We start from the raw sequence: 11,153 nt of genomic DNA, 5'->3' as shown, positions 1-11,153 counted from the left end.
AGTCTACAGGATTGAGTCTGCCTCTTTAAGGTATGAGGTTGTGCTCTGACCCCTAATGAAATGAACGGAGCCCTGTCCTCTGGAATCAGGGTAATCCTGCTGAGGTCACTTCTGCACTTCATCCTCCCTGCTGTCAGGCAGCGGATTAGAGGAGAGGCCAGTGGATTAATGGTTTTGTCACGACCGTCCCCATCCCCCACCCCAGCCACCAGGCCCTCCTGGAGCCTGCTGGTCAGGTGGGGTGGCTCCTCTATGCACAGCTCTCTTCAGGGCACAGAGAAGCCCCGGTCCCCGCCAACCATCACAGCCAAGACCAGACTGAAAGCTGGGGAACCCCAGGCTGGCCAGGACTCGGAAGGCAGAAGGCCTGGGGACATCCCAAGGACCTGGGGGACGAGTGGACGGAGCTGATGGTCAGAGGCTGCCCTCTTCTCTCCCTCCCTTCACGCTGAGCCCAGTGAAGACACCATGCGGGGACTCCTGGGGTTCCACCTAGACACCAGCACCCCCCATGGTGGGAGGCCCTGCTGCCAGGGGCCAGCGGCCTGCGTCTCCCTGCAGAAGACTGCAGTCATCCTGTGCCTGCTGCTCTGCAGCACCTCCTTGTCCCCCACACGTGGGCAGACCAAGATTCCTCTGGAAACGTAAGCATCAATTTCAGCGCCCCCCTAAACTCCTCTGGCCCTGTCTTCCCCTCCTTCCCCCTGGAGAGCTCCATCCTTGACCCGCGGGTCCTACCCCTGACCTCCGGCCTCCCTCAGAGCTCTCCCCTCAGGGCTTGCACTGCCTGCTGCCCCCCTTCTCCCCACCTGACTCCCGTTCTGGAGCCCCTCCTGCCACCCCTCAGACACCCAAGGGTTTCAGGCACAGCGATCACGAGGGCTCTGCCTCCTCAGGATGGCAAGCAGCACACCTCGAGCACCTGCAGGCCGGAGGGATGCTCCTTCCAGGATAATCGCTGTGATTAGGCCACTGGCAGTGGGAGCTGGGCTGGCTCAAAATGATCACCACGGCTCATCAAGGACTTGTGAGGAAATTTGACACCCTGAGAGGGTAAAGTAGTTTTAAACTGGCTCATGCAGTAAGTTTGAGTAAAATCAGACTTTGGTCATATTAGTCTTTCCTTTCTGCCTCCTTCCAGGCCCCCTGTCACTCAGACCAGCTCCAGGAAAAAAAAATCTGCTGTCAGTCATTTACACTTTAGTATAAAGTTTAATCGGTGCGTGACCTCCCTGGGAGTGTCTGTTGTTCAGGCTTTTGCTCTGGCAGTCCCATTAAAGAAATGCCTGATATATGTGGGGGGCAGACACCCTAGAATAAAGGGGGCAGCTCGCTCAGGCCATACCTAAGTCCAAGACGCTCGAGTCCAGTATGAGAGTCAGGCTCCCAGAGCCACCTGTCAACCTAACGTCTTAACAGAAGTGGGGACCCGGAGGCTGAGCAATGCATGCTGTGTGTGGCTTTGTGGAGCAGTGGATTTCAGCAGCACTGCCTACGTTGGGTTGTAGAACCTCTGCTGTGCACCGTGCTGTGCAGTTGAGCAAACAAGCTCAGAGCCGTTAGGTGACCTGCCCAGGTTCACGTAGGCCGGAAATGGAAGCGCTGCTATTTAAACTCCGCTCAGCCTGACCTGTGCTTCCCCCACCACTGGACTCTAAGACTAACTGTTGCTGAGGGAGATGTTGAGAATACTTTTCCACCCCCAGAACAGACATGGATTAGCAGGAAAAGGAGAAGGCCAGGAAGAGGCTGAGTGCTGAGTCAAGGGGGCTGGGATCCAGGCCTTTGTTGTGGAGAACCAGACTGGACCATCTAAGGAGAAACCCCGACAGCTGGCGGAGATTAATGGCCTCAAACCTACCCGCCCCTATGCCCGCCCTCTCCCCTGGAGCCAGCCGTCCCCTCGCCCCTGCTCAATCCTTCTCGGTCACGTCTACACCAATGACTGCCTCTCCCTTGTGCCTAGCCATGCCCTCCCTTCCCATGCAGCTCTCAGCCTCCACCAGCTGCCCAGGCTTCTACTGCCCTCCCAAATTCACTCCCTCCAAGACCTCCAAAGATTTCCTCCCTCGCCCGATCCACTAGACACCCCTGGCCTCATCTCCCTAGACTCCCTTTTTTTTTTTTTTATCTCCATGCCTCAGCTTCCATAACAATGCACCCTCCTGGGTCTCCTTGGGTCCCTGAATTAACCTTCTGTTCTCCTCAAGCAATCCTTTCCCTCTGCCTGCCTCCTGAGATTGGTGTTCCCCAGGGTTTATCCTCCACTCACAGCTCTCCTCATGCTACACACTCTCCTTGAGAGCTCATCTACCTTCAGAATTTCAACTCTCACCTATGTACTAATGACCCTCAGCCTTGCTTCTACTTGCTAGACTCACGTATGCTTTGCCTATGGACAGCTCTTCCTGAACATCACGTGAGGTTTTAAATTCAAGTGTGTGTGTCTTTCAAGATATAATGCAATTGGTCCCTTCTGGAGTTGCACAGTGCACAACCTGCCCTATAGCACTCAGTAGGCCTGCAACAAGAACCTCGCATTCTACATAATCCAAGAGACACTAGATACCTTCCACCCTCCAACTTTTTCCTCTCAATCTTTCTGAGATTCTTAGTTTTATTCAATAATACCATCATCAGCTCAACCACCCAACCTGGAAATCTGAAGTCATTTCTGACTCCTCCAAGCTCTTCTATACTCTCTGCCTGGAAATCTCTTCCAGATCTCTTTGGCAGGCACAACTCTCCCAAACTTCTAACACAAAACTCAGATCCCACTTGTCCCAAGAAGTCTCCTGGCACCACCACTACCCCTCCCCAAACTTTGTTGGCACCCCTTCACCTGCAAACACGTATTATGCTATCTGTTTGTGGAGGAGTAGCCCTCTAACTGAGGGTTTTACAAAGGCAAGGACTATGATGTGGCTCCAGTGCTATATACAATAATTGGCACATAGTAGGACCTCAGTAATTATTGGTTGAGTGACTACATGAATGCAACCTTGACAGGATTATGTGGACAAGCTCATTTTGCTCTATCTGGAGATGCTCAGATGAGGTCCTGTGTACTCATCCCAGGACACCACCAGCCTGCCCAGGTGGCAGGATCTTGATGCATTTCCAGGGACCGATGAGAGAGGTCAGGGCTTCTCCATGAGGCTACCTGCACCCAGGGTAAGGAGTGGCCTCCTCACGTCCTCCCTGCCTGGCCTGCTCTCGCCTCCACAGAAGCAGCTCAGAGCCTCTTCCTCTGCCCCAGCCTCGTGTCCCCTCTGAAGTTTCAACTGAGGTTTTGGTAGCCAGTAGTGACCTTGAGCAGGACACCCTGAAGAGCCATTGAGAAGTTTCAGTAGGGTCAAGCAGTTCCTGTTTCCATCCTCTGGGTACTCCCCACCCAGGCCTGAGCCTGTCCACAGGCTCTTCCCCTTCTCTCCTTTCCATTCCCCCCTCACAAATCAGAACCCTTGGGAGCTTGAGGTCAAGCTTTGCTTTCCTGCTCATCTGCCCTGCCCCCTTAGGGCAGCCGCTGAGCCCTCAAAGGGTCCTCTTGATCTCCTGTCCCAATCAGGAGGGATGGTGCATCCATGTATATATGTGCATCTCTAGATATTATGTGTGACTCTGTGTGTCTCAATGGGTGTCTGTGTGTGTACATAGTTGTTTTCTATGTGCATGTGTGTGTGCATGTGTATAAACACGTACTTTCGTTGCCCGGCAGAGTGAAGCTATGGGCAGACACATTCGGCAGGGACCTGTATAACACTGTGACCAAGTACTCAGGCTCTCTCCTGCTGCAGAAGGTCAGTAACCCTCTTCCAGGGACTCACAGGGTGGTGAGGAAGCAGGCAGCCAGGGACTTCCTCCTGGTAGTGAAGCAGAGTCCTCTAATTCCTAAGTGTCCATGCTGTAAGGGGTCTTAGAGATCATCTAATCCATTCTCCTCATTTTCAGATGGGGAAACTTAAGGCCCAGGGATTTGCCCAAGTCACAGAGCAAGTCAGTGGGGGCAGTACGGTGGAGTGGCCAAGAGCAGAGTGTCAGCTCAGATCTTCCAGAAGCTGATGCCAAGATGGAATTAGATGGGCAAGAGATTTATTTGGAGGGTTCTGTGAAGGATAAAGGGAGAGGGGGCAGGTGTGAGCAGAGTGGGATGCAGACCTAACATCTGTGAACGGGGATGGGGAGGAAGGTGAAGGAGGTAAGCACCCTGTGGGAGCTGCTTGGCTGGTAGTAGAGTGAGCCTCCCACTCACTTCCCTTATCTCAGGACCTCCAGCCATGCCCTACCCTGGAGGACGCCCACAGGGAGCCCTAGCCGAGGTCTAGTGACCCTGGCTCCTGGGCAGGAAGCAGGGCCTTGTGGACAGGGCGGTCGATGCACCAGCTCCGCCTCGCCTTTATTGATTAATTGCCTTATTGCAGATTGACACTGAGCCTGTCCTCTCACTGGATTATAAACAACCTCATTTTCTCTGATATTTGTAACTCGCAGACCGGTTTTAATAATGGCCTGCCATTCTCTATTATTACCATTTGCTAAGAGTCTTACATTCACAATTTCATTCTCACCACTATTTCATGAAGCGAGTACAATCTTCACCATTTTCTAAATGTTGCTAAGAGCAAAGCTCAGGCTTTTATGCCTGCCCGGGACCACACTGCACCCCTTCCTCGGGCCACAGGGGCTGGAGGCAGTAACAGGGCCAGCGTGAGCGGCTTCCGGTCCCACGGCCCCTGCAGGCGGCTGCAGCAATGACAGCCTGAACCCACTTCCGACCCACGTGGAGCTTCCACCCTATAAAGCACCATGTCGTTTGATTTTCTCATTTGTGCCCTCCAATGCTGGGTGAGAACGACATCGCTGTGATGACACGGCCGTTTTCAGTAAAAGCATTCTAGAGTGTGCTCTTAAGCCATGCAAATGCCACATCTCATAGTTGAGTTTACCAAGTAACTCGCCTGAGGTCACAGAGCCACTAGGTTGCCACATGAGGTCATTAGACATTAGTGACACACAGTAGCTGAGAGTTTATATCTCCTGTGAATACTTGCAGCTGCTGCTAAGCTTTGCCCAGGCAGTGAGCGTTACAATTCACATGGGTGTGGGCAGGGGCACGCATCAGCAGGGCTGATACCATGGGGAATCACAGAAAGATGAACTGATAGCTCATAGACCCTGTGAGCAGCCCCAGAGAGGCACCATAAAGAAGTTGGAAATCTGGGAGACCTGGGCCATCCCAGGTCTTCTGTTCACTGGCTGTGTGACCTTGGTCAAGTTTGTTGACCTCTCTGAGCCTCAGTCTATCCCTTTTAAGGATATTAACCTCTGTGTGTCCAGAGTTCCTGGAACAGAGAGAACTTTGATAAGAGGCAGCTATTAATGTTAGTGGGGGAGATTATACAAGAAGAGGAGGATCTGTCCTTGCCTCTAGTTGAGTCAACAGGACTTCACAGATGTGAATGAAGTAGTTGAGGGGATGGAGGCCACATGCAATCATGTATAAGACAACAGGTGCCCATCTCTCCCACTTTCCTTGCACAGAAATACAAGGATGTGGAGCCCAGTCTGAATATCATGGAGGTGGATGGCTTAGAGCTGGTGAAGAAGTTCTCAGAGGACATGGAAGCCATGCTGCGCAGGAAAGTAGAGGCTGTCAAGGTACTCTAGGTTCTGTGATTTGTCAGGGGAGGGGCTTCCGCCCCAGGTCCCGCAACACATTAGGGTTCACTCTTAGTGTGGTACAGTCTATAGGTTTTGACACATGCATCTACCATTATAGATCATACATAATAAGTTCACTGCCCTAAAAAATACTGTTTCCTGGCTATTCATCCCTCTCTCCCCACAAAACTCTGGCTACCACTGATCTTTTTACTGTTTCCATAGCTTTGCCTTTTCCAGAATGTCATGGGATGCAGGATGTAGCCTTTTCAGACTGGCTTCTTTCACTGAGTAATATACATCTACCTTTTGGCCATTGTTGAGTAGTGTTGCTGTAAACAATTGTACACAAATTAGTGTTTGAGTACCTCTTTTCAGCTCTCTTGGGTATATTCTTTTTTTTTTTTTTAAGATTTTATTCATTTATTCATAAGAAACAGAGAGAGAGAGAGAGAGAGAGAGAGAGGCAGAGACACAGGCAGAGGGAGAAGCAGGCTCCATGCAGGGAACCTGATGCGGGACTCGATCCCCAGACTCCAGGATCATGACCTGGGTGGAAGGCAGACGCTCAACCGCCAAGCCACCCAGGTGTCTCTCTTGGGTATATTCTGAGCAGTAGAAATTTTTGAAGACCTGCTGGTCTTGTTTTGCCTATTCATTCTCCCTTTCATGTTCCCTTCCTGCAGAATCTGGTAGAGGCTGCTGAGGAGGCTGACCTGAACCATGAATTCAATGAGTCGCTGGTGGTGAGTCCTCCTGCTTCCAGAGCTGCTGCTGGGAGGGTATAATGACCAACGGCCCAACCCCCACCAAGGGCCAGGGTCACCTGAACACAAGATATGGAGGGGTGGAGTAGAGGGGAAGGCCAGAATTGTCTTTTATTGTGCACAGGATTTGTATGAACCTATTATAGTTTGATTCTGAAATCCATTCAGTCTTTTGAGAAGAGATTTATGGACCAGGTAGGAGAGACAACTATCAAGACTTGGAGGGGGGTGGGGCAGGGGACAGAGTGGCAAGCCACCCATTCTACAAACATTTATTGCCCAACCACAGTGCGCTAGCTTCTGCAAAGATGAAAAGTCAAGAAGCTCATAGACTAAATACCTCTAGCATAAGGCATGTAACAGGTCCATGAGAGTTGATATAACTCTGTTTACAAGAACACAGAAGGGAAGGGGCAGAGGCTCAGAAACCCCTGCAGACAGGATGGCATTAGGGCCAGCCTTGGGCTGAGGGGAATCTGAGCAGGAAAGGCATGGAGAAGCTGACAGAAAAGAAAAGACACTGAAATAGGAAAACAATAGATTGATGAGATTGCTAATGGTCAGCTCTGTATGTCCAGGGGATCGTGAGGTAGAAAGTGACTATAGACAGATAGAAATCTGGCCTCAACTCAGCCTGGAATGGCACATATTGAAGGATTTGAGCAGGGGAGGGACACAGCTGGATATGTGCTGTATGTAGAAAGCTCTTGCTGTCGGCAGAGTTGTGGCCTGGGGTGGAACATAGGGGTGTCCTAAGGGGGCTGTTCAAGATTTGAACCAGGTGTGGAGGGAGGGTGGAAGAGGGTCTGATTATGGCCCTAAGTGTGGTAATCCAAGTGGACCCTCCAACACTCATGTTAGTACCAGAGAACACGCTGGTAGCTCCTCAGAGGGTATGGGAGGGGGGCACCCACTGGTGCTGCCTCAGGCCCAGGCTGCATGCTGCTTCTTTTTCTTTTTTCTTTTTTTTAAAGATTTTATTTATTTATTCATGAGAGACACACACAGAGAGAGAGAGAGAGAGAGAGGCAGAGATGTGGCAGAGGAAGAGGCAGGCTCCTTGCCGGGAGCCCAATGTGGGACTCAATCCTGGAACTCCAGAATCATGCCCTGAGCTGCAGGCAGACACTCAGTGGCTGAGCCATCCAGGCATCCTTGCAGGCTTTTTCTTAAAGAGAGAAGCCTCACCTTTCAGGGCCATTCCAGGTCCCTAGGAACCTCCCCACACTGGAAAAAAATCGATGGTACCCATGAGGCTGTCACTGTCTCTACCTCACCTTGGATTTCTGGCTGCCTGTCTCTGGCTCTCATCGAGTCATACACACACATGCTCAACAGAGTGGGGAACTGAAGCAATCATCTAGACAATTTATATATAAAAAACATTTGAATCAACCAAGAACTCCAATATCTGGATATGTACTGTCTGTATGTGTGGTGCAGATTACTGCCTGAATTGTTCATAAATGTTGCTGGTCTGGATGCTGTCAGTGTGTCTGACCCTGTCTCTCATGTCAGACTCCTCTGACCTGCACCATTTCTCTTTCTCTCTCTCACCCTGTGGGTCTCTTGTGTCCACACCGGCTACCCTACTTGTTCCTGTCTGCCCCTAGTTTAACTACTACAATTCTGTCCTGATCAACGAGAAGGATGAGAATGGTGACTATGTGGAGCTGGGGGCTGAGTTTGTCCTCGAGTCCAATGCTCACTTCAGCAACCTGATGGTGAACACCTCCATCAGCAGCGTGCAGCTGCCCACTAATGTGTACAACAAAGGTAGCTCCCCGACTCACCCTGTGACTTGGCATTCTTTCTGAACAGTTTGTGCTTGCTAGGTGGTACTGTGCATTTTAATGCTTTGCTTCCATTTTCCTGAGAAGCCCTGCAGAGTGTAAATGGATTCTCCAACCTCCTTGACTGAGGAGAACAAGTGAAAGGATTCTACACAAGTCAGGGCTGGGAGAAAAATCAGTGTTACTGGAATGGAGTGTGTGAGTGTGGTTCCAAGTGCAGCATAATAGGCAATTATAAACAAAATCACTGCGGGTTGGGCTATGTGTGTGTGTTCAGTGGGTGAAGAACTGGTCATTGTTGCTTCTGACTTAGTTTCCCCAGTAGTTCCTTCTATAATCTCTCCCTTTAGACCCAGACATTTTAAATGGAGTCTACATGTCTGAAGCCTTGAACCCTGTTTTTGTGGAGAACTTCCAGAGAGACCCAACACTGACCTGGCAATATTTTGGCAGCTCCACTGGATTCTTCAGAATCTATCCAGGTAGGGACTTTGGGAGGCATCTCCATGGTCTTCTGGGCTTTTCTGGGAATAAGGCAATTGAGGCATTGAAGATGGACTCTGGCACTCAGACCCCCAGTGAATGGAAAGCATCTAACTGAAAGCATCTCCAACCCACATTTTGACACTTCACAACATGTTAAGCACATTTACAATAAATAGCTGATAAATGAATGAATGAATGAATGAATGAATGAATAAAACTATCAAACAAAAAAATAAATAAATAAATAAATAAAACTATCAAATACCATGGTAACCAGCCCCAAAATGCCCACATTAAACTCTTGTCCCATGAAAAGCACTATGGAAAATGCAAAGTAAGATAAAACAAGTCTTGATCTTAAGAAGTTTATATCCTAATTAGAGAAATAGAGTATACTCACTTGAAGTGCTCAACAGCAATGCAGAAAGTGTCACAGATTAGTATGTGATTAGTGGCCACCTTAATAGGTGACATGGGAAAGCTCCCTTGCCCATCAATAAAAATAGGAAACAGAAACATCTACCACAAGGTTTGCATTCTGCTCCAACCCATTTTTGTATTTTAGCACTCTGTCGGTAAAGTCTTGAGGTTGCCCTGTTTTTCTAAGTCAGGAAATCAGAGAAATCCTAAAGGGATCCTTTGTGTCCCCAGTCTGGAAAAGCCAGAACCTCCACAGAAGCCCATAGGGTTCCCATTGTTAACCTACCCTTGTTTCTCTGTCCCAATCCACAACCAGTCACTGGTTCTTTTTCTGCTCTCCAGAGCCTCAATGAGCAAGCTCATCCCTCTTCTATGTAATAGCCCTTCAAATGCTTGAAGACAACTCACATGCCTCCTGGGTCTTCTCCGGGGTAGAATTCCTGCAAATATTTTTGTCACATCAGGGCTTCCAGAGATATCAATTTGTAGGCAAACAATGCAAAGAAGGGGGCAATTTCTCACACCCATACCCACATTTACAGATATGTGTCAGCCCTCAAGTGGACAGGGTTGGGTTGACCGTAATCCTTGATCATGGTATGCTGTTCCCATGGGTCCATGCAGGCCTATCTCTATTTATTTCATTCTACTTTTAACTTTTTAATAATATAATGAATACTTGTATATACATCACCAATACAAAAACTAGAATGTTAACAAACCTCTATCTACTTAATAGGCTCCTCCTCTGATCTGCCCTTGACCCCAACCTGCCCCAAATCCCACCCTCCCCAGCTAACCAGGTAATAGCTATCCTGCACTCTCAACTTATCCCTCCCTTTGAATTTTTTGGCTGTCTGCTTAGTTATTTAGTCTTATCTCGTATTGACAAATGCACATACACATCCACTTAATATATTAATTTGTTTCACTCATTTTTGAAATTTACTAAACTGGTTTTATGTTTAGACTCTCAGAGCTTGCTTTTTCATTCAGTATGATACTAGCAACATTCATCTGGGTCATCACATATATCTGTACTTTGTCATCTTTGTTCCTGTATCATATTCTTAGGGGCCAATATATCAGTTTATTCATCCTCCTCATCCTATCTGGGTTGTTTGCAATTTTTGTTTTTCTTCTCTGTTTTTGTTTTGTTTTGCAATTTTTGTTTTTCTTCTCTGTTTTGTTTTGTTTTACTTTTAAGAACAGTGTTGCTATGAATGTTCTTATCATGCGTCCTGAGACATATTGTAAGAGCTTCTCTTGGGTGTATACCTAGGTATGGAACTGCTAGATTCATAACTGTTCAGCTATGGCAAGAAAGTGCAAAATTGTTTTCCAAAATGCTGGCACCAATGATATTCCCACCAGCCATGAATAAGAGATTCTGTTGATCCACATTTTCTCAAGCCATGGGTATTGTGAAATGTTAACCATTTTTTATAATAACACTTTAGTATAAAATGGTGCTTCACTGTGGTCTGGCATTGCATTTCCTCTTCCACTTGTGAAGTTGAATGTCTCTTCATATGTCATTTGCTGCATGTATTTCTTCTTCTGTGAAATGTCTATTATGTCTTATAATTGTTTATTGCCTTTTCTAATGTTAACCCAGCTTCACATTTTTATGAAAACCTAACTCAATCATAACAAATTAGTCTTTTATGCATTGCTGGATTTAGTTTGCTAGTATCTTGTTTAGGATTTTTTGCATTGGTCAGTGAAATGGTCTAATAATTTCTTTTTCAGGTACTGTCTTTGTCTGTTTTTCAAAATTATACTAGCTTCATAGAATAAGCTGGCAAGTATTCCCTCTTTTTCCAATTTTTAAAAACATTTAAATAAGTTAGAGTGATTTCTTGCCTTGAAAGCTTGTAGGGATTCATCTATAAAACCATATAGACCTGGGATGCCTGGGTGGCTCAGTGGTTGAGCATCTGCCTTCCACTCAGCGCATGATCCTGGAGTCCCAGGATCGAGTTCCATATCGGGCTCCTTGCAAGGAGCCTACTCCTCCCGTCTC

General features: G+C 48.0%; 1 protein-coding gene across 1 annotated transcript in view; it reads left to right on the top strand.

Moving 5' to 3' along the window:
• Positions 1-468: 468 nt before the first annotated feature.
• CACNA2D4 (calcium voltage-gated channel auxiliary subunit alpha2delta 4) overlaps positions 469-11,153 on the top strand; it is a 120,655-nt gene continuing 109,970 nt past the window's right edge. The window contains exons 1-6 of the mRNA XM_077871799.1: positions 469-644; positions 3,719-3,800; positions 5,542-5,658; positions 6,348-6,407; positions 8,042-8,204; positions 8,572-8,703. Coding sequence (XP_077727925.1) covers positions 469-644; positions 3,719-3,800; positions 5,542-5,658; positions 6,348-6,407; positions 8,042-8,204; positions 8,572-8,703 — 730 coding nt within the window. The remainder of the gene's footprint in view (positions 645-3,718; positions 3,801-5,541; positions 5,659-6,347; positions 6,408-8,041; positions 8,205-8,571; positions 8,704-11,153) is intronic.

Source organism: Canis aureus, chromosome 25 (assembly GCF_053574225.1).
Source record: "Canis aureus isolate CA01 chromosome 25, VMU_Caureus_v.1.0, whole genome shotgun sequence".
In the NCBI taxonomy this organism is placed as follows: domain Eukaryota; kingdom Metazoa; phylum Chordata; class Mammalia; order Carnivora; family Canidae; genus Canis; species Canis aureus.
Note: the sequence above shows the minus strand (reverse complement) of the source record. Positions and strands in the feature narration are given on the sequence as shown.